The 24,714-nt window shown below is 36.6% G+C and overlaps 1 protein-coding gene across 9 annotated transcripts in view; it reads left to right on the plus strand.

Annotated features, from left to right (window-relative positions):
- Positions 1-242: 242 nt before the first annotated feature.
- LOC106060415 (transient receptor potential cation channel subfamily M member 2-like) overlaps positions 243-24,714 on the plus strand; it is a 127,990-nt gene continuing 103,518 nt past the window's right edge. For 4 of the 9 annotated variants that reach the window (XM_056003956.1, XM_056003962.1, XM_056003961.1 and 1 more), the window contains exons 1-6: positions 243-379; positions 19,126-19,152; positions 20,138-20,200; positions 21,696-21,722; positions 22,952-23,014; positions 24,255-24,344. In XM_056003956.1, the coding sequence (XP_055859931.1) occupies positions 19,141-19,152; positions 20,138-20,200; positions 21,696-21,722; positions 22,952-23,014; positions 24,255-24,344 (255 nt within the window). In that variant the 5' untranslated portion in view covers positions 243-379; positions 19,126-19,140. The remainder of the gene's footprint in view (positions 380-19,125; positions 19,153-20,137; positions 20,201-21,695; positions 21,723-22,951; positions 23,015-24,254; positions 24,345-24,714) is intronic. The other 5 variants (XM_056003957.1, XM_056003959.1, XM_056003960.1 and 2 more) reach the window with 5 other exon arrangements.

Below are 24,714 nucleotides of genomic sequence, written 5' to 3' on the forward strand. Positions count from 1 at the left end.
AACAGCTGAATTTACATTATACACATAGCGACAACAGCTGGCTTTACATTATACACATAGCGACAACAGCTGGCTTTACATTATACATGTAGAAAGTTGATATTAACTAACTACACCTGGAGGTATGTGTACACAGTACTACAGCTTATCGTACATGTGTACGCAGCTTTCCAAATACAAATAGACTTAATTTCTATTTGCAGATACAGCTTAATCACACGTCCTACTCTAGGTCTATTGATTTTATCAGTCGAACAATGGAGCAACATTTAGTGTATTATAAAGCGCTATGCAATAGAGTTCCTCATTCGTTGTATTGAGACATGTATCCAGAGAAGTTGTCTTTATCCAAACATCTTTAAACTGAACTTTTCCTTGGGTAAGTAGTTTTTAACTTAGTGCATTTAATGATTGGACATTAATCCTTTCTTTCAAGCTTGAAACATTTTCACATCAAAATATTTTCATCGCGCGTAGATATCATTAGAACAAAAACATTACTTCCATTAAATAAGTAGGAATAAATGTTATCTAAAGTCTGGCCAACCACTTGAGAGCCTGGCCAACCACTTTAGAGTCTGGCCAACCACTTGAGAGTCTGGCCAACCACTTGAGAGTCTGGCCAACCACTTTACAGTAGCGCCAACCACTTTAGAGTCTGGCCAACCACTTGAGAGTGTGGCCAACCACTTTAGAGTCTGGTCAACCACTTGAGAGTCTGGTCAACCACTTTAGAGTCTGGCCAACCACTTTAGAGTCTGGTCAACCACTTTAGAGTCTGGCCAACCACTTTAGAGTCTGGTCAATCACTTTAGAGTCTGGTCAACCACTTTAGAGTCTGGTCAATCACTTTAGAGTCTGGTCAACCACTTTAGAGTCTGGTCAACCACTTGAGAGCCTGGTCAACCACTTTAGAGTCTGGCCAACCACTTTAGAGTCTGGTCAATCACTTTAGAGTCTGGTCAACCACTTTAGAGTCTGGCCAACCACTTTAGAGTCTGGTCAATCACTTTAGAGTCTGGTCAACCACTTTAGAGTCTGGTCAACCACTTGAGAGCCTGGTCAACCACTTTAGAGCCTGGACAACCACTTTAGAGTCTGGCCAACCACTTGAGAGCCTGGTCTACCACTTGAGAGCCTGGTCAACCACTTTAGAGCCTGGCCAACCACTTTAGAGTCTGGTCAACCACTTTAGAGTCTGGCCAACCACTTGAGAGCCTGGTCTACCACTTTAGAGTCTGGCCAACCACTTTAGAGTCTGGCCAACCACTTGAGAGCCTGGCCAACCACTTTAGAGCCTGGACAACCACTTTAGAGTCTGGCCAACCACTTGAGAGCCTGGTCTACCACTTTAGAGTCTGGTCAACCACTTGAGAGCCTGGCCAACCACTTGAGAGCCTAGCCAACCACTTTAGAGCCTGGACAACCACTTTAGAGTCTGGCCAACCACTTGAGAGCCTGGTCTACCACTTGAGAGCCTGGTCAACCACTTTAGAGCCTGGCCAACCACTTTAGAGCCTGGTCAACCACTTTAGAGTCTGGCCAACCACTTGAGAGCCTGGTCTACCACTTTAGAGTCTGGCCAACCACTTTAGAGTCTGGCCAACCACTTGAGAGCCTGGCCAACCACTTGAGAGCCTGGCCAACTACTTTGATATTATAGATTACACTCGTTCTTTCAAAGAAGACATGCTTCCAACGCATAACCACGTGTCAATCTAGTTCTGCATGGTCATGACAGACTTTTACTTTATGATTATTAACTTCCTAAGTTCAAGTCAACGAAGCATGTATCCGCTTCTGTCATTAGGCAAGAAATCTGGCTTTAGCTTTGTGTCTTTAGCTTTGTGTCTTTAGCTTTGTGGCTTTAGCTTTGTGTCTTTTTTTAGCGGCCCCCGTAAGGGGAAAAAGCCGCTATTAGGTTTGTGCAAAATGTCCGTCTGTCCGTCTGTCACACTCAGATCTCGAAAACTAGAAGAGATATGAAAAATATTATTTCATCATTAAATGCGGCTTGAAAAGTTTAGGTGCAACGGCTACTTTTGGTTTTCTAAAAGCAAACCGTTTAATTTATAAAATTAATTATGCAAGCGATTTTTTCATAAAAATACACCAATTCTAAAACAATTACGTAAATGTAAAGGAGGCAATATTACAATATGCTAACAAAAATTGTCAATTTACGTGTATTTTCAGTATCAATAAGTCAAATATATTTTAAATATGTACAGGAAATGTTTACAACAAATATAAATAATAGTTAAAGATGTTTTTTTTCTGGTCAACTAGCTGCTAAAATTAAAAGAAAACATTTCTGTTTGTTTATAAAGGCTAATAATGCATTCTGTATGTAAATATCACGCACATTTTTTTTAATGGACTTTTTATGCAGCAATTTTCGTGCAGTAGCGTAACGTCGCTACATAGAGAGGTGCTAAACCAATTCCTTAAACTTTTTTAAAAAATCAGATTTTATTTATTTTTTGTTTAGTGCCCCCATCCGAATAAAAGAAGATTATTTATTTGTCTGTTGGTCGGTCTGTCCGTCACGATTAGATTAAAAAAACTAGAACTCTAAAAGCTATTGAAAATCTGATTTACACTTTAATGTTCCTCCCGTAAAATCTCAATAGTTTTAAGTATCTAAAAATTGATTGTTCCGGATTCTTTTGTGCAAAACTAATCAACCCCAACAAATGTTTGTTTGCTCTTCTAATTTATAATACATTCAATTTCCATGCTTAAACGTTGCAAAAACACATTATCAATAATATGTTGTTCCGTCTTTTATGTAAATAGCATATTAATGCTAAATCAAAATCTCTATACTGACTTATATTTCATTAAGTGTAAAAATGTTCCGGATATTGTTTTATAAAACATGAATTATGCCTAATGATTGAAATCGCATAATTTACTAATATTACACTTATATTATTTGACAATGCGTCACTATAATTGGTTATCAATATCAAATTGTTCCGTATTTTACTCTTTAAACTAATTTTTAAAAATATCGACAATAGGTTGTTCAGGGCTTTGAAAAAAAGTAATTTACTAGAATTGATTACTGAAAATTACTTTTTAGACATTTAATTTTCTTGCTAAAACATAACATAGAAGTTTTGTAATCGATAAAGAAAGTTCCGGATTTTGTTTCTTACAAATCGTCGCCAGAATTTCCGAATTTATTTAAAAATCTACTAACGCCAAATAATTGTTTGAACTCCCTCTACTAATTAATAAAAAAATAATTTATCATTTACGAAATAATGTTTTTACGGATTTTTATGAAAATATTTTAACTCACTACTCTCTTACAGTACATTTAACTTTCTACCTAAAACATTAAAAAATCTAATTATCGTTAATATTATGTTCCGATTTTTAAGGAAAACAGAATCCAAACACCAAAGTAAGGTATGAAAATCTCTCCACATGGCTGTAGTACATCTAATTTTTATGCGAGACCATCCAAAAAAAATTTAATTAACGGTATTACATTTATCTGAAATTCTCTTTTTCTTTTACTATTTATACAAACATCCGGAACAATCTATTATATAAACTTTTCAATTGTGTTCATACCTAAAAATTATTGCGATGTTTTGAAACGTAAAATAAAGGTTAATCAATTTTTAATAACTTTTAGTTGTTGTTTTTTTATATCAAGATGACGGACAGACCGACTGACAGACAAAACGCAAAAACAATGCGGCTTTGATCCTTTTTAAATAAATTCTATTAGAAATCAGTGCACCAATGTCTATGAACCCTCGTTAAATATCTCGTGTAAATAAAGACACTTTTTTTATGGTACCGGTACTAGTCTATTGTGAGGTAATGGAATTTTTTTTCTTTGACGTCATATGAATGGACTCTTTAAATGTAATGTTAAAAGAACGCACTCAGTGCACCAATGTCTATTAACCCTCAAAAAATTGCTCGTATTAATGAAAACATATTTTAGTCTAACTAAGCCGTGTGACTTAGTGTTTTTTTTCCTTTGACGTCATATGGAATGAATTCATTAAAAGAAATGCTAAAAGAACGCACTCGGTGCATTAATGTCTATGAACACTCGATAAATGGCTCGTAATGATGAAGGCGATTTTCATTCTAGCTAGGCCGTGTGACGTAGTGTTTTTTTTTCCTTTGACGTCATATGGAATGAATTCTTTAAATGAAATGCTTAAAGAACGCACTCGGTGCACCAAAGTCTATGAACACTCGATAAATGGCTCGTATTGATGAAGGCGATTTTTAGTCTAGCTAGGCCGTGTGACGTAGTGTTTTTTTTTCCCCTCTGACGTTATATGGAATTAATTCTTCAAATGAAATGAAAAAAGAACTCGGTATAGTAATGTTTATTAAGCCTCGTTATGTGACTCGCGTTTATAAAAGGAATGATATCTTGATTTAGATCTAATCTAGATTTTTTAAACTATATCTAGATTTTTATTACAGTATATCTAGATCTGGATTTATATTCTAATTAAAATTATTTTAGAGTCTAGATCTAGAATTTCTAGATCTAGTTTAGACTAAAATAGACTAGATTAAGATGTAGAATTTCAATTTCTAAACTTAAAGTGTAAAAAAAGTGTAGATTTTCATTTCCAAACGTTTTGATCAATATTGTAATGTTTTAATATACTAAAACTAATCTACTATTTTTTTCTTTTATTTAAATTTAAATCTACGGCAAATGAATCTTTGAAACATTATTACTTTTGACCATCAAAATTAAATCACCTCTTGAATATTATTTGCGAATATGCAGATCCGACAGGGATCCGACTTCGACGGGGGCCGCATCTGAGTTTGTGTAACACAAACTCTCTTTGTAATCTTGTTGTTTGTTTTATTAGGCTTTGGTTTTTATTTCTAAATTACGATTCAGTGTTTTATATATTAACGTTTTCATTTTCTGAGGTCTCCAAAATTGAGTAATTTTACTTCTTTAGTTTCTTTATGCTTTCTTAAGTTGAGAGAGCCCAATCAGAGGTCTAATCAAGGTTAGATAGCTTCAGTTTCATGCTCTTGTTTGATTGTAAACATTTCTTGGAATGAAACTTAATTTTAAAATTATTTTATTGATGCTAGAGTTTGAAGATAAGTATTTATTGATTTTGACACCCAGTTGTTTTGACGTTATTGGCTATTACTCGTTTACCATTAAGAAGATAAGAAGTTTAAAAAAAATTGTAACTCTAAATACTTGGCATTTCATTGTGGAAAGACATGTTCCAATGAAACTCTCTTGTGTGTATTTTATGTAATTCTCTTTGTAAAATGGCAGGGTTTGTTGGTATATTTTATTGTTATACATAATTCAAGTGCCTGGAAACCACAAGGTCTTGACCCAACAGACGTCTGTCCATCTGTCAATACCAGCAAGAGATCCGAATGGTGGTCTGGAAAGATCAATGAAACCTAATACGGCAGTTGATGGACATTTGCACATTGGACGTACTAGACATGGTTGAAGATAATGACATCTTTGATAACCTCACCTTCTGTAGGTCTACAACTCATTTGCAAAGCATCAATTCTAAAAACCTGCTGTAGCAATGTGTTAGACCAAAGTGTTTCCTAAACTTTTTTCTGAACGGAAAACTTCGCACATTCAGCGTATTCAGCGGAACACTTTGCCTATCTTTTTAGAGCGATTCACGTGGTGGCCTACTAGTTCATTATCCCAGTAATTCGTGAAACACCTATTCAGGCCTCTCGGAACACTAGAATTCCGAGGAGAACAGTTTGTGAGGAACTGTGTTAGACCAATAGCCATGACATTCATTACTCTCTACGTGCCAAGAATGAGAGAATCACCTGGTAATGAACATGAAAACTATCAACCAAAGGAATAGAAGGCGGAGAAAGCAACTTCAGCAGACTACAAAGTGGATGGCTCCGTCAAGCTAACTATCCCACTGATAGACCTCCACCTGCACCTCTAAACCTCCACTGCCCATGTCGTGAGATGGATTATGTCACGGACGACAGATTTAAAAAGGGAGCAGTCTGGCCATGCGTGTAGGGGTAGTCGTGCGTGTGACCATCTGACATCTGTGACTCAGGATGACGTAATGTGAGTGGTCAACCGCGACAGAAAAGTATTGGTGTAAATACTGCATGTAAATATCACCCGTGACTTGGTCATGTGATCATTTAGAACTGGTAACAAATCCGTAGCGATTGTGTCATTTTCGAGAAGGCCTCGGAGAACCAATATAAAGAGTGAGACAAACAGTCCAGTACGAGGTCAGTACGAGACAAACAGTCAAGTACGAGACAAACAGTCCAGAACGAGGTCAGTACGAGACAATTAGTCAAGTACGAGACAAACAGTCCAGTACGAGACAAACAGTCCAGTACGAGACAAACATTCCAGGACGAGACAAACAGTCCAGGACGAGGTCAGGACGAAGCAAAGAGTCCAGTAGGAGACAAACAGTCCAGTACGAGGCAAACAGTCTAGTACGATGTCAGGACGAGACAAACAGGCCAGTACGAGGCAAACAGTCCAGTACGAGGTCAGTACGAGACAAACAGTCCAGTACGAGGTCAGTACGAGGCAAACAGTCCAGTACAAAACAAACAGTCCAGTCGAGGTCAGTACGAGGCAAACAGTCCAGTACGAGACAAATAGTCCAGTACGATGTCAGGACGAGACAAACAGTCCAGTACGAGGCAAACAGTCTAGTACGAGGTCAGGACGAGACAAACAGTCCTGTATGAGACAAACAGTCCAGTACGAGACAAACAGTCCAGGACGAGACAAACAGTCCAGTACGAGGCAAACAGTCCTGTATGAGACAAACAGTCCAGTACGAGGTCAGGACGAGACAAACAGTCCAGTACGAGACAAACAGTCCAGGATGAGGTCAGGACGAAGCAAAGAGTCCAGTAGGAGACAAACAGTCCAGTACGAGGCAAACAGTCTAGTACGATGTCATGACGAGACAAACAGGCCAGTACGAGGCAAACAGTCCAGTACGAGGTCAGTACGATACAAACAGTCCAGTACGAGGTCAGTACGAGGCAAACAGTCCAGTACGAGACAAACAGTCCAGTCGAGGTCAGTACGAGGCAAACAGTCCAGTACGAGACAAATAGTCCAGTACGATGTCAGGACGAGACAAACAGTCCAGTACGAGGCAAACAGTCTAGTACGAGGTCAGGACGAGACAAACAGTCCTGTATGAGACAAACAGTCCAGTACGAGACAAACAGTCTAGGACGAGACAAACAGTCCAGTAAGAGCTAAGGTCGAGACAAATAGTCCAGTACGAGGTCAGGACGAGACAAACAGTCCAGTACGAGGTCAGGACGAGACTAATAGTGTTGCTGGACGTAGAATATTTGGCTATTAGTTAATTTGACTTAATTAAACAACACTGTTTAGAATCCGAGTATTTTAAGTTCGTTAGTTGTATCATGTTTTTCCACTAGTAGATCCAAAACTTTTGACTGAGAAAGGGGTGGTAGGGCAGTCGGCACAATTCCATAAAAAAAAAAGTATCTTATCATTTTTTTTTGGTGGTTGATTTTTTTTAGCAGCTTTCGTAATATGAAAAGCTGCTATTATTTTTTGTTTCGGCTGTCTGTCGGTTTGTCACGTTTAGATCGAAAAAAAACAACTATATAAGCTGTTGAAAAGCTGATTTCTCCTTTTGAAAAATATATAAATTAATAAATTTAGGCTAGTCTAGATCTGGATCTAGACTATAGCATCTGAATTAGATCTCGATCTAGAATCTAGACTAGGTCTAAATCTATCTTATATCTTATATAATACAGACGTTACTTCAAAAAAGAAGATGATTACGTCCTACGTGTCATGCATTTATTCTTGCATATTAACCAATGACTTAAATTCTGCCAAGTCACTGGTTTTCCTGGCTAGCTCAGGCAACCCATTCCACGCTCTAATAGCACTATGGAAGAAGGAGTATTTGTACAAATTTGTCCTAGCATATGGGACAAGGAATGTGCCTTTATCTTTGTGTCTTTCAGAGTATTTTATTAAATTTTGTTTTTGTATTTGAAGATTATGGTTCAGTGTTTTATGTATAATTGCTACTTTACTTTTGAGTCTTCTGTCCTGAAGGCTTTCTAAATTTAGTGATTTTACTAAAGGTGTTACTCTAGTCAGATGTGAATATTCGTTTGTTATGAATCTCACTGCTCTATTTTGTGTCTGTTCCAGTTTCTTAATGTTGTCTTGAGTTGAGGGGTCCCAAACGGAGGATGCATATTCTATTATTGGCCAAACCAAGGTTAAATAACATTTTAGTTTTATGTTCTTATTTGATTTATAGAAATTTCTTTTAATAAACCCTAATGCTTAGTTGGATTTTTTTTATAGTTTCATCAATATGTGGATTCCATGACAGTTTTTCATTTATTATAACACCTAGGTATTTTGCGTTTTTAGTCTGTGTTACTGGTTTGCTATGAATAAGATAAGTGGAATTAATTTGTTTTAGTTTTTTTGTTACTCTTAACAGCTGACATTTTTCTGGGTGGAAAGACATGCTCCAATTTGATTTTCATTTCTGTAATTCATCTAATTCTCTTTGTAAAATATCTGTGTCTTGTGTTGTTTTTATTGTTCTATATATTATGCAATCGAGAGCAAATAATCTGACTTTTGTTCCTGAAGTAATGCAATTTGGTAAATCATTTATGTAAATTAAAAATAGTAGTGGACCTAAGACAGTTCCTTGAGGTACACCTGAGTTCGCTGTTATCGGTGTTGATTTAGAGCCATTTATTATTACAGTTTGTTCTCTCTCTATCAGAAAATCTCTAATCCACTGATGCAATGGACCACTAATGCCGAAATATTTTAATTTTTTAAGTAAACTATGGTGGTGAACTTTGTCAAAAGCCTTGAAAAATCTAGTAAGATAGCATCTATTTGTTCACTATTATCTAAACCTTTTGAAAAATCATCAATTAGTACTATTAGTTGTGTTTCACATGATCTATATTTCCTAAACGCCTAAAGCCATGTTGGTATGGTGTGAGGACATTATGTTTGTCTAAGTGGTTTATGATGTTGCTACATATTATGTGTTCTAGGATTTTACATGTGATGCTGGTAAGTGATACTGGTCTGTAGTTTCCTGGGTCAGATTTTTCTCCTTTTTTAAATAGGGGGGTGACATTAGCTTCTTTCCAGTCCTTTTGGTACTCTGCCCTGGTTAAGCAATGCCTGAAAGAGTATTTTGAACACTAGGGCTAGCTCATTGCTTAGTTCTTTGAGTAATCAGGCTGGAATACCATCAGGTCCAACAGCTTTATTTGGTTTGGTGACTAAATAGACTCTACATCAAGATATAGAACTAAATCTAGAATCCAGACTAGAATCTAGACTAGATTTAGATCTAGAATCTAGAAATAGAATCTAGAACTATGCTAGAGCTCGTATGACTTTTCACTTTTAATCTTGAATTACTAGATCTAGAGCTAGACCAATATTATGAACAGGATTAGTAGGCCTACTACTTACTGGGTAATAGTGCACTTAGTTCGCATCGGATTCACTTCTTAATGTGATACTACTGCTTACATAATAAATAAATCTGCACTTCTTAGCAATAAAAAGCTAAGCTATTTCCTTAATACTTATACATGAACATTTTGTTGAAATTGTTTAAATATAATTTAATGAAAGTCCACAAAATCTGGACTCTTTTTAGTCTAATTTAGATTGTTATCAAGTGCATAATGAGGACATGTTAAAACTGCGTGCTATAAAAATAGTTAGTATTTTTTTCTTTTTAAACTTACAATTAAAACGAAGTTCGTATCAAAATTCTTTTTTCAAAAACAACATTTCAATCAGTATTCCATTCAATGAGTTAGTAAATAGTGGAAAATATATTTTAGATTGATCACTTTTTCATTGTGGCGCGGACTATCGGACATTATTTGATAAAGAGATCCCCGCTTGACCGTGACGAAAGTTTCCGGGAAATAGACATTGCGCGAAGGCGCGAATTAAAAGTCCAGGAAATTTTCCCAGGTGATCAGAGAAAAAGGAAGGGGGGTGTGATCGGAGGTGCCCAAGGCAATTGATTACACCTTGATACTGGCTTAGCGCTAGACGATCGGGGAGATTGCCGCCCGAGGTGTTGAGTTGAATGGGCTCTTTGAAGTGACCAGCCGCTCTCGGAAGGGCTATACAAAGCAATCAACGGATGTTTGCCAAGATAGGTAGAGGGAGTGTACTCTTGTCAAGAGTCTAGTGTGGCACGTGTCAAGGGGGAATAGTAAAAAATGACATCGGTGCCAAAGAGGGTGGGGTCGGATTGGAGGGGTGGTGGCTGTGTTTTTAGCGCTTGATTTACTAAATTAGTAAAATTGATGTTTAATGAGTTTAAATAAATTAATTAAATGCTTGGACCTGAGTGATACCTTGAGTGAGCTAAAACGGGTTATCACATAAGGTACAGTAAATAATTGTTTAAAGTATCAACATGATCCGTTTGGGAAAAATAGCGTTAACAATTATCTGAGGGGACATAATCTAATAAATTTAAAAACATATGTTAATTCTGAAGGGTTATTTTTCCTTGTTGGCATCAAACAAAATAATTAATTGCCAGTAATTAATACACTGTTTAATTTTTTGATTGATTCATGTCTTGTCTATTCCAATGATTAATTGATTCAGAGCCGCGTACTGTACGACCAGGCAGACATGAATCTATAAATAAATATCTTGTATTACAACTGACAATACTATGTCAAGAAAAATATAAAGTTGCCAAGTAATTCCTCACAATCTACATAAAATGTAGTGTTTGACCCGCCAAGGTCGTCCGTTATTGGATATATTTCACGAGCATTTAAAGACTATACCTTTAATAACCTATTACTCGAACGATGTCTTGATTACTGGAGCCAGTGACAGTGCACAAGGTGTGATCACGTGATAATGAAGTAAGCATAGGTAACCAAAGACTTGATCAAAGCAATCACCTTCCAAACATCTAATGATGCAGGAAGTGAATGCAATGGTAACCACTACAAAAAGGTTTAAAACTCCGACCGTTTAAGTATAAATTGTAATCCGGGTATGAAATATTTGAATATAGACATATATATACGGTTGCAAGACGGCACTACAAACAGCGATGTCCTGCCCTTGCGAACGCCGGTATGGACAGTATAGAGGGACTTCTTATGGTCCGACAGTTACGCTTTGCAGGGCACGTATCCCGTATGGGAGACAAACGTATGCCAAAAGCAGTCTTTTTTTTTGTGAGCTAATAGGTGGTCCACGTAACAGAGGTGCCCCCCGGAAACACTTTAAAGACCATCTTAGACCGCAACATAGAAGAGAGCACCTGGTTGCATGCGGCTTCAGAACGAGGCAGCTGAAAGTCACTCACTAAAGGCCGCGGGATACACATTTGAGACCAAAAGAAAATCCGGTGTCGAGGACAGACGCAGACGGCGAAAAGAAAATCTCAATCGACCACCGGCGGACAATGGTTATGCTTGCCCTGGATGTGGTAAAATATATAGGTCACAGCTGGGGCTGCGTATCCACGGAAAATACTGCATTCCTCATTAATCTCCGGACTCAAAGACATACATACTTATATATATATCTATATATCTTAGATATATATATATATATATATATATATATATATATATAGAGAGAGAGAGAGAGAGAGAGAGAGAGAGAGAGACAGACAGACAGACAGACAGACAGACAGAAAAAGAGAGAGAGAGAGAGATTGAAAGGAATGATCACAAAGACATGACGTTTCAACATAGGAGTATACAAAATAGTAGAATAAATGTAGACTTTGAGCAAGAAGCCAGGTCAAGGGTTGGGCTAGGACCAGGGCCGCCGCTATCTATTGTGCAATGTGTGCATTGCACGCAGGCGGCCGACTTGAACTTTCCAATGTTACTTTTTAAAAAATTAGCTAAATAAAAAAAATTACTTAAAAATTTTATATAAATTATAATTATTCCATTAATATTTTATATAAATTCTAATTTTTCCATTACCATTGAAAATATAAACGATATTCGTACATGAGAAATTATTTCAAAAACTAGAAACAAAAAAATAGAGCAGCGTAGGCTACGATGGATTCTCACGGGTTTTTTCTGGCCTTGAATTTTCGTGTGTTGTTTGTAATATTTGTTTTAAGTCCAATAGCCCGCACTGTAAGTAGATCTATTACTGGTAATTAAAAAGTCAATTTGAAAATATATTCACTGGTGTGGAGGGGGTGGGAGGGCGCAACGTCCTGACAAAAAGGGGTGTGTGTGTTTCCTAGGCGGCGGTAAGAAGAGTTTAAGCTATTGATTGGTGGTTATGATAGAGTAAAGCCTTTTTTTTTACTGTGAGATAGATTTTGTTTAAATATCAGTTTATTTCATTACAATTAGATCTATATTTTATCTCAAGTTAAATCGTAAATAATAACAATTGTATTGAGTTTTTGTTCACAAAACATTTGGTCAAGTTACTTAAAGTTTAGTTATTAAAAAATATAAAACGCCTACATCGGTTCAGTTGCATTAGCTGTCTTGAGCTACAAGCCAACAACCATACAACAACAGTGGGGGGGGGGGGGCGGCGAAAAAATGTTTAGACCCCAGACTTGACCGGAAATCTGCCGTAAATTCAACTCTACCTCCAGGAAGTACTTTTTTTACAACGCTTAAAAATTACCGTGAACTTTCATGACCTTAATTTGGATTCTATACACAGTGTTCAATTAATATAGGCTAAAAATAAAACCTAAAAATTGTGACAAAGTTTCTTTTCTTTTTTATTACATTCTAAAAAAAGAACAAAAAAAAACCCCACTCACTGACCTCACTGTGTAAGCTAACATTGCTCCAGCTTCTAAAGGGAGCACGAATGAAATTGTTGTTATCTAGGGAGTCGCCACCCCGGGAATGTGAGAAACACTATCATACTAAGTTTTATTTCAAGTCATTAAATTTGGATTAATTACTTTGTTTTAAACTCAAGAAAAATATTCAGCACTGAGTTGCTTCATTGGTTGGATATATTATTAGGCAATTCTGAATCTGCGTGTGTCAGATGATTGTGGATATAATGCACATCTCTCTAAAATACAATGGTGATAATTATTATGAAAGTTTAAGGAACGTTGAAAAAGTTCCACTGTGAATGGTTTTTGTATTTCGAGATTTTTGTGAGGATTGTGCTGTAACGTACAATAACAAACAAGTTAACAAATCCAAGTCCAGACCATGTAACACTGTTGAGCAAAGTTATCGAGAAATTGTATATAGATCATGATCATTTACTCTGTTCATTGTAATATACCCGCCGCAAGTCATCAATTATAATCGTAGCAAATACAGGAGCATAAGTGAGTAGTCAGAATGAGATCAGTTTTTAGTGTTTATCTCAAAGGACGAAGATGTCAGATTTCTGTAGGCATGTATATCCGAAATAGTTCCTAGTGCATGGTTAATACTTGAGAAACACGTCATATTTATGTCACCTAAGGAAAACGTCATATTTATGTCACCTGAGGAAAACGTCATATTTATGTCACCTGAGGAAAACGTCATATTATGTTGCCTGAGGAAAACGTCATATTTATGTTGTCTGAGGAAAACGTCATATTTATGTTGCCTGAGGAAAACGTCTTATTTATGTCACCTAAGGGAAACGTCATATTTATGTCACCTGAGGAAAACGTCATATTTATGTTGCCTGAGTAAAACGTCATATTTATGTTGCCTGAGGAAAACGTAATAATTATGTCACCTGAGGAGAACGTCATATTTATGTCACATGAGGAATACGTCATGTTTATGTCACCTGAGGAAAACGTCATATTTATGTCACCTGAGGAAAACGTCATATTTATGTCACCTGAGGAAAACGTCATATTTATGTCACCTGAGGAAAACGTCATATTATGTTGCCTGAGGAAAACGTCATATTTATGTTGCCTGAGGAAAACGTCATATTTATGTCGCCTGAGGAACACGTCATATTTATGTCACCTGAGGAAAACGTCATATTTATGTTGCCTGAGGAACACGTCATATTTATGTCACCTGAGGAGAACGTCATATTTATGTTGCCTAAGGAAAACGTCATATTTATGTCGCCTGAGAAACACGTCATATTTATGTCGCCTGGGGAACACGTCAAATTTATGTCCACTGAGGAAAACGTCATATTTATGTCACCTGAGGAACACGTCATATTTATGTTGCCTGAGGAAAACGTCATATTTATGTTGCCTGAGGAAAACGTCATATTTATGTCGTCTGAGGAACACGTCATATTTATGTCATCTGAGGAAAACGTCATATTTATGTCACATGAGGAAAACGTCATATTTATGTCACCTGAGGAAAACGTCATATTTATGTCACCTGAGGAAAACGTCATATTTATGTCACCTGAGAAACACGTCATATTTATGTTGCCTGAGGAAAACGTCATATTTATGTTGCCTGAGAAACACGTCATATTTATGTCACCTGAGGAGAACGTCATATTTATGTCAGCTGAGGAACACGTCATATTTATGTCACCTGAGGAGAACGTCATATTTATGTCACCTGAGGAACACGTCATATTTATGTTGCCTGAGGAAAACGTCATATTTATGTTACCTGAGGAACACGTCATATTTATGTTGCCTGAGGAAAACGTCATATTTATGTCACCTGAGGAGAACGTCATATTTATGTCGCCTGAGGAACACGTCATATTTATGTCACCTGAGGAGAACGTCATATTTATGTTGCCTGAGGAAAACGTCATATTTATGTTGCCTGAGGAAAACGTCATATTTATGTTGCCTGAGGAAAACGTCATATTTATGTTGTCTGAGAAACACGTCATATTTATGTCACCTGAGGAGAACGTCATATTTATGTCACCTGAGGAGAACGTCATATTTATGTCACATGAGGAGAACGTCATATTTATGTCACATGAGGAGAACGTCATATTTATGTCACCTGATGAGAACGTCACATTTATGTCACCTGAGGAGAACGTCATATTTATGTCCACTGAGGAACACGTCATATTTATGTCCACTGAGGAACACGTCATATTTATGTCGGTCCCTGATGAACACGTCATATTTATATCGCACTGGGGGGGCGAGTATTAAATCGTCTGTGTCTACCAACTTGTCAAACCAAATTGTACTGCTACTATCTCCCATTGTTTCCCCCATGCTTGTTGTATGTGTCCTTAACGCCGCCTCTGGCTGACAGGCAAAGATAAATGGATCAGCAAGTCACAATCTGTTGTGTTGAAACACACATTTCTTCTAAAACCAGGAAGTCTGATTCAGGATATGTAAACTTGTCATTCTTAAATGTATTGATTACACGATAGATATTGAGAACAGACAATGCTTTTAACATGCTTACACTATTCATAAAATATATATAGCAATAAAAACATTAAAGATACTTTTTTTTAAAGACCATACTTCCTTTATACAACTTATAGAGCGACTGGGTTTTTCTTCTTAACTCATGAATGGTTGATAAAAAAAACAACAATGGAACATTTTGTAGCCCGCTACTTCCAATAGTGTTATCAATGACGTGATAGTCCTTTCAAAAACAATGTTGGATCTAGACCTAAATCTATATTAAAGTCTAGATCCAATTTCTATAAAAATCGTTAGAGTCGTTTTTGAGATTAGGGTCCAGGTTCCACCCTCCACCCCAGCCATCCATGATGTGACGTCCATAGAGGTATTGTAAAAAAAAGGACTACCTTGTAGGGTTCGAAGTTAAACAACTTTCCATTCTTCACATGATTGTTTTTCCTTATTTTTAACCCTCTCCATGTGAAACAAATGATGTCAGCTTTTAGGTCCTCATCATCCCTATGGTGACAGTATACTAACACTAATACTCTCCAAATGTCGCAAAGAAAAACGTCTTATAACAGTTATTATAAAACTACCTATACATTAAAGTCACTGCGATATATTGATGATTAAATTATGAACTGTATTTATACCTTACATTGACATGTAGTGCACTAAATCGTACGCACTGACTTATCTATTTAAGTTTTATATTTAAACATGGAATGTGTTTACGGTTAGGGAATTTAGAATTAGGTAGTCTTTTGCCAGTATGGTACTTTTATTACCACTGTTTATTGCCCTATTTTATTGACTAGATAAGCGATTCTAAATCTGCGCGGCGCGAAGGAAGCCCAATTTGAAAAGTTGGCGTTGTAAATACAATAAATTAAAATACAATTTTAGCGATGGCGGCTGTGCAAACTCTTTGACACGTTCTTAAGCTGAATACATTCACTACGTGGCCATTTCAAAGCAATTCTATTCTTTCTAGTCAGAAGACAAACAATGTCCATAAGCGATTACTGTGTGCCTTACAATCGTTCCTTTGACATATTTGAAAAAGAAGACGATCTTAAGGGGTTAAACAAACCATGAACTTCAAATGTCTCTCACACACCTTCAGTTCACGTTGAGGCTCGACCGGGGACCTCCTCTACTTCATTGCACTTTCGATCTTTCTACAGCACCGAAGTCAGGAACAATGTGTCCTGCATTTCATACAGCAGGAAATCCCTTGGATGACATCATCAAGTAAGGTTTCCCTTTCAGACTTGGCGATCTATAGGGCAGATGATGATTGCTGAACCCAAAACTCCCTTCCGAAATGAAATTCCCCCCGCCCCAGAGGATTTTATGCTGATTTTTTGCTTTAAGGTTGTTTATTTTACGTCAGATTTTAGTGTTCAACCATCACTTGCTCTAGTGCAGCCAAGTGAAATTTTAGTGTTCAACCATCACTTGCTCTAGTGCAGCCAAGTGAAATTTTAGTGTTCAACCATCACTTGCTCTAGTGCAGCCAAGTGAAATTTTAGTGTTCAACCATCACTTGCTCTAGTGCAGCCAAGTGAAATTTGTTTTTAAAATCCTTCTACAGGCCCCCCCCTCTACCAAATTAAAAAATAATGCAAACGGCAGTAGCCAAGGGGAATTGTGAGTTTAAAACCCCCTCCAAATTTTTTAAATGATAAAACCACTTCTTCAATATAAGAGTAGAGCAAACAACAGTCTGCACATTCTATAAGGGTAGCCAAGATACGTTTTGAGTTTAAAACCATCCTCCAGACGGGTTTTAAATTAAAGCCTCCTCCAGAGGGTTTTGAGTTTAAAACACTCCTCCAACGGAGTTTCAAGCTAAAAACCACCTCTTCAATATAAAATTAAATCAAACTTCAGTCACAAAACTCTATGAGCGTAGCTAAAGGGGTTTTATGTTTAAACCCTCCTCTAGAAGTCTTTAAGTTTAAACCCCCATCTAGAGAGTTTTGAGTTTGAAACCCTCTTCAGATGGTTTTGAGTTTAAACCCTCCTACAGAGAGTTTTGAAGTTAAGCCCCCTCCCTTGTTCAATATTATTCTAAAGCAAACTACAGTCAACAAATTCTATCAGCGTAGCTAAAGGGGTCTTGAGTTTCTTTAAAAAACCTCCTGAGATTGTTTTTATTTTCAAACTTCCAACAGATGGTTTTAATGATACAATCACCAAATTTCATGAGCGTAGCCAAGAGGGGTTACACATTTCTACCAGTCGCTGGGCTCGATTGATAAAGAGCAGTGAAAAGCAAATTTGTTTGTTGAACTAAAATTTGTAATAGCAGGATAATGCACTGTAGATACCTCAGAATATGCATTATTTTTTTTTGTTTTTTAATACAGCTCCGCCGCGAACCCGCTCACAGCGCTTCCCCAGATCCCCTGGGTGGCAAGATCGGGATGCCTATAGTCGTTACACTTTAACCAGGAAGAAACTATTCTAGGGTACAATAAACGTCTCCCGAAAGAAGGAAGCGTCGGAATGTAATAAAGATTAATTACGTACACACACACACACACACACACACACACACACACATATATATATATATTGCGCGGGGGGGGGGACATCCGGCAACTCCTCTCCCCTCCAAAAAAAAAATCCTCGCTACGCCAATGTTATATTCCTTCCTTTCTGCAGTTACTATTTCACATTCTATTATATATATACACGCGCAGTACAAAATTAAAAGTACCTGTGGTACTATCAATATAATAGCACTTTACATGATATGGTTAGGTGTGCATACCATGTATATATTAATTAAACTTAAATTTGGAATTAGATAACCATCATTAATTAAATATTTATTTTATTTTATATAAAATAAATTGTTGCTTATATTAAATTAAATTATAATATAAAGAAAAAAATAACTTTTTTTAAATCTATGATTTTCTATTTTTTAACTGCGTGTTTACCATATTTATATTGTATAGTTATGTAACAGCTTGAAAAGCCAGGTGTCGATAACCCAGACCTCCTATAGTGCGACAGTTCATGCAAAACGTTTCACTTTCAATTGACGCTTGACGATCTTTTCCTAATTCTTTTCATTTCAATAATTTCTCTTTAGTTTATAATCCGAGTGTAAAATGTTGACCACACTTGCTACCAATCTGCTTGACACAACTCGTTAGAAAGAAAAAAAATCCGGTCATGACTAACTGAAAGCCCACATTTCCAATCGTCTTAGGTAACCCCTAAAGAAGTCGTGACCCACAGATTTAGAAGCTCTACCATACACTATTGAGTGACTATTGGGGAAAACTTTCGTAAAAAACAACAACCAACAAACTAGTTCTAGATGTTTTGATATATTTCAACATTATATCTCGAGTTCAGAATATAATTATATTTTTTAATTACCAACTGGAACTAAAGAGTCAGGAATTTATAAAACAAATCTAAATGTGAGAATTGAAATTGGAGTGACAGTTAATTAATTTAACTTTTCCTAAAATAGATATTTCTGTCTGTTTCAAAAGTATCACATGACTTTTCTTATTGTAATAAATCTTGGCTTCCACTGTATAGGGATTTAATTTTTTTCAAGTTCTGTGCATTTATCGGATTCTATTAACAATGAATCCTAGCCACCAGGAAGGGCTCTATTTGGGATGACGTCATAATACGGGAGTTCATTATCATATTATTTTATTTTCACAAATTATATTCTTTAAAACTTTATAAACATTTTTTTTTACAGGTTGGAACATACTCAATGGCATCCACGGTAATGAAACATTATATTATATATTATATAAGGCATTCATTATTTTAATGTGAAATATAATATGTAAATAGGCTTAAATTTGAACAAGTCTTAGATGAAATCTAGGGTTAATTGGCGGTGTGATGGAGGTCAAAGGCAGTCAGTTAGTTGATGTTATTTTCATAGCAGGTTTTACGATGATTCCTGAATTTCCAGGGGCTCCTGGAAATCTCCTGTAATTGCAAAATATACCAAAAAGTCCTGGAAGTCTTCCGAAAACTCATACAAATATCGTGAAAAATAAAGAAAAGCTTCATTTTGTGTGGGGGGGGGGGCAATTTTACGCGCGATAAAAAAACGGCACTGTAAAGACGAATGTTTTTTCTAATACAAAATCTAATTTTGGCCTTATGCTTATCCCTACTCAGACTGGGCCCCGCAATCCGTTTCGCATAGGGCTCCGCAATTGCTAGGACCGGCCCTGCACCCACGTATCATTTTCTTTCTTCTTCATACCCCTTTATTTTTCCATCTGGTTCAGAAAAGTGAAAGATAAAAGCATGAGACAGCGCTAAATCAAAGCAATAGGTACAAATATATCTTATAGCAGAAATGTATTCTTGTTAGTCTAGATATAATAAGAATTAAATAACCATGACTGATCCAAACTCATTGATACAACTACACCTTGTATAAGCTTTGTGTTTTTTTTAAGTATTTGTATGTGTTTTGTTTTTTTATAACTCCAAATAACGTGAAGTCTTAGAACAATGTTAAACTAAGATAAATGGAGACAATTGTTTGATCTCTAACTCTCCTAATAGACAATGTTACGTAATTAAAAATACTTGACACATTAAGGAGGTTTTATTTCATTTTGTTTTTTTTAAATTATGTCGCAGTTTTACAGAAAAACCAGATTTGTTACATTTAATGAATACGCAAACATTTAATCATTTAACATAACTGGTTGGTATACAAAACATATATTCTATACTATTGGCAGCCAGATATTCCTGGACTCGTGGAAGATGAAGTCAATGATGCGGATGTCATGGATGAGGTAACTGTAAGTAAATGGAGTGTAACTATGATTTAAAAGAACGTAAATAGCAGGTGGCATGTCAGGAGTAAAGTACTTTCTAAAGGTTAAGCCTTGTACTTATAAAACCCATGCCGCCCTTAAGGTACCTTATTCGTCATTCTTACCTTGCATTATTTAACCACCTGCCCCCCCAAAAAACGCCCCACTCCCTTGCCTCAAATAAGACTCAGTAACATGTAAGTAGAAACATCTCATCGCCTTCTCTGAGGCGTCGCTCAAAGCACATTTGTTTTAATAGCGTCAATGTTGTTCAATACCTTCTTTTGGATCATCTCTTCACTTTCCATCAGTCCTGTTTACTTTCTCTCAGTCTTGTCCACTTTCTCTCAGTTTTGTCCACTTTTCTTTAGTCCTGTCCACTTTCCCTTAGTCCTGTCCACTTTCCCTCATCATCATCATCATCGCTCCTTTGAGTTCCTCATGGAACATAGGGCCTCGACAAAAACACGCCACTCTCCACGGTCTCTTGCTAGTTCCTCATGGAACATAGGGCCTCGACAAAAACACGCCACTCTCCACGGTCTCTTGCTAGTTCCTCAAGGAACATAGGGCCTCGACAAAAACACGCCACTCTCCACGGTCTCTTTCTAGTTCCTCATGGAACATAGGGCCTCGACAAAAACACTCCACTCTCCACGGTCTCTTGCTAGTTCCTCATGGAACATAAGGCCTCGACAAAAACACGCCACTCTCCACGGTCTCTTGCTAGTTCCTCATGGAACATAGGGCCTCGACAAAAACACGCCACTCTCCACGGTCTCTTGCTAGTTCCTCATGGAACATAGGGCCTCGACAAAAACACGCCACTCTCCACGGTCTCTTGCTAGTTCCTCATGGAACATAGGGCCTCGACAAAAACACGCCACTCTCCTCGGTCTCTTGCTAGTTTTTTGATGGTTTCCCAGCTCTTCCCGGTCTCCTCTGCTTCTTCAAGTACACTGCGCGCCATGTTCTTTTTGGATATTTCTCTGCGTCTTGTTCCCTGGGGGTTCCACTCTAAGGCCTGCCTAGCTCTGTTGCTGGAATCTTTTCTAAGGGTGTGACCAATCTATCTCCACTTCCTCTCTAAGATCTGCACTTCTATATTTTTCTGTCCACTCATCTCCCACAGTTTGGTGTTTTCTACTTTGTCATACCAGTGTATTTTTAGGATATTTCTCAGGCATCAGTTGATAAAGGTTAGTATTTTTTTTAAATAGAAATTTCTGTCGATGCTTTCAAAGTTTCAAAAGTATCACATGACTTCTCTCTGGTCAACATTGTAATAAATCTTGGCTTTCACTGTATAGTGAATTAATTTTTTTCAAGTTCTGTGCATTTATCGGATTCTATTAACAATGAATCCTAGCCACCATGAAGGGCTCTATTTGGGATGACGTCATAATACGGGAGTTCATTATCATATTATTTTATTTTCACAAATTATATTCTTTAAAACTTTATAAACATTTGTTTACAGGTTGGAACATACTCAATGGCATCCACGGTAATGAAACATTATATTATATATTATATAAGGCATTCATTATTTTAATATAAAATATAATAAGTAAGTGGGTGATTTACTGGTATTAATTTGAACAAGTTTTAGATAAAATCTAGGGTTGAAATGACTATATAGGGTCGGTTAGAGGTGTGATGGAGGTCAAAGGTAGAATCGTTGCCCGTTAGTTGTTATTTTGATCAACCAATCAGCGTGCTAACCTGCTAACTGACAAGTAGCCTTCTGATCTCAAGTAACACTACCGATAAGCTTTGAATACATCTCTCTAGTCTAAGGTACTCGGCAATAATGTACAATAGCTTGTGCTCTTATAGAGTCCTTATGCTGCAGTGGTAACTTTGTATATCAACTCACACTGTCTGATAAAAGTTTGTACTTGTTTGTTCTCCGACATCCAATCTCGGATCAAGTTGAAATTGCACATAACTATTTCTTTGATCTGTCAAGAGTCGAGACAAAAATTTAAAAAAAAATTAAATAATTAGTTAAATAACTATTGGTAATTAATTATTTTGTTTGGTATCTCGAACAAGAGAAAGAAATTGTACTTGACTGAGGTGGTGGTATAAGCTGAATTAGTCTTCTAAAAAAATAACTATACAGTTTTCTAATTTCATTCGCAGCACAATAGCAGAGTGCTTAAAATGTCAGCTTAATTTGTATATATTGTTTTGATAATGCTTAAAACAAATGTTATTGTAAATTTCTCCCAGATATTTTTCTCTTTCTCCTCCTCCCCCCTGTTTTTCCTCTGGTCCAGAGAAATGAAAGTTGAAAGCATGAAATAGCGCTAAACAAAAAGTAATATGTTAAATATATCCAATAGCAGAAATGTATTGTTGTTGGCCTAGATCTTAAGAAATTAATAAAATGACTGATCCAAACTAATCAATACAACTACACTTCGCATAAGCATTGTTTTTTTTAAGTAGTTATTATGTTTTGTTTTTTTGTTTTTGTTATTACTACACATAAAGTGAAGTTTTAGAACAAAGTTAGAATGAGGTGAATATGTTTTTTCTCTAACTTCCCTGATAATTTTACTTAATTCACACATCCTGGAAGTTTTATTTCAATTTATTTACTTCAAATAATGTCTCAGTTTTACAGAAATATCAAACAACAAATTTATTACATTAAATGAAAACGTGAACATTTAATCACTTAACATAACTGGCTCACACATTGCATTTATTCTAAAACATTGGCAGCAAGATATTCCCGGACTCGTGAAAGATGAAGTCAATGATTCCGATGTCATGGATGAGATAACTGTAAGTCATCGGAGTGTAACTATGATTTAAAAGAACGTAAATAGCAGGTGGCATGCCAGGAGTAAAGTACTTTCTAAAGGTTAAGCCTTGTTCTCATAAAGCCAAAGCCGCACTTAAGGTACCCTATTACTAGCCTATCAGATCTCTTCACAAAAAATGCCCCACTCATCTGCTTCAAATGAGACTCTGTAACGTGTAACTAGAAACATCTCAACGCCTAAAATGTAAATTCGATTGCCTAATGCACCGATTTTGTTCAATACCTTCTTTTGGACCATCTCTTTAATTGTCCTTATTCCTGTCGACTTTCCCTTATTTCTGTTCACGTTTAGTCACTGCTGTTTACTTTTCTTTGCTTTAAACCTGCCAATTTAGACACAATCAAACCCGAGTTCCCTCATTCCTGTCCAACTTCCCTTACTCCTGTCCTTATTTCCTCAGTCCTGTCCAACTTCACTTAGTCCTGTCCTTATTTCCTCAGTCCTGTCCACTTTGTCTCGGCTAGGTCGTAGGTATATTTGGCTGAACATATAAGCCGCTTAGCTGCCTATCAATAGGGTTCAATTACCGATCTGAGTTATTTTTGCTGCGTGCCTAAAGGCAGCACATAAACCTTCTCCCATATAACCGTCACTGCGCCATCCCCTCCCCCCCCCCATTCTTATCTGCCTAAAAGAAAGTTTGAGTTTCATTACCCACACGAGCTGGGTTATGTTTGCTGAGCGCCTAAATTCAGCATCGAAACCGTTTCCCTGAACCCCCCCTCCTCCTATATGCCCATAAACGAGATAGGAACGAGGTGATGATAATGGAAATATTGCCAAAGCTACGAAAACCTGCTCTATCATTAAAGATTTGCTATACAGAGGTAAATAAATAAAATACATATTGGAAATGTGTTGTATAGCTTCTACCAGACTGGTCGAGATATAGTTGACAATTGTGTTGCATCTACAGACTTTGTGTCACACATGACATAGCATTCTCCAGCAATACTATTCAAAAGTAGAGGTTTTTACAGACACTATAAAAAGATATTAAAAAGTGAAATATAAATAAAATGTAATGTTAATTTTGTTTTACTTTGGCGGTTTGCCGTTTGGTCAACTGGTCAGACCATTTCGTAAACAAAAAATTCATACATTTGATGGGAATGGTTCAAACTTTTGAGTATCTCGTTTGTTTGGTTCAAAACGTAATTTATTTGTTTCGTACTATTGTAACTACACTTTGCTTTCAGAATATACGAGAATTGCCTTCAGTAAACACAAACCCTGACCTAGATCTAGAAATCGTAGAGCAGCAAAGTTCGCCACCTTCATCACGTAAAGTAAGTAAAGATTTGAAGTACTGGCAGAGAATGTATTGGACACAGATTGAATAGCTCTTAGATTTAAACTTTTGTTTATAATGTTCTCTATACTAAATATTAGTTCTATAACAAGTGTTTACTTTAAAATTGTGTGCATATATATGTGTCAGCATTTAACTGTTTGTTAATAAGGAAATTAAATGTCAAAGTGTTGAGTTTGACCACCTCCAAGAGGGGATAAGTCTCTAATAACTTGATCTGATCTGTCTGTAAACTAAAACTACTTGACATAATACGAAAGAAAGAAGACAAAACATTCGGTGATGACTAAACGGAAAGCCTACATTTCCAAACTACTCAAGAAGTCGTGATCCACAGATTTAGAAGC

This window comes from Biomphalaria glabrata, chromosome 11 (genome assembly GCF_947242115.1).
Source record: "Biomphalaria glabrata chromosome 11, xgBioGlab47.1, whole genome shotgun sequence".
NCBI classification, from domain to species: domain Eukaryota; kingdom Metazoa; phylum Mollusca; class Gastropoda; family Planorbidae; genus Biomphalaria; species Biomphalaria glabrata.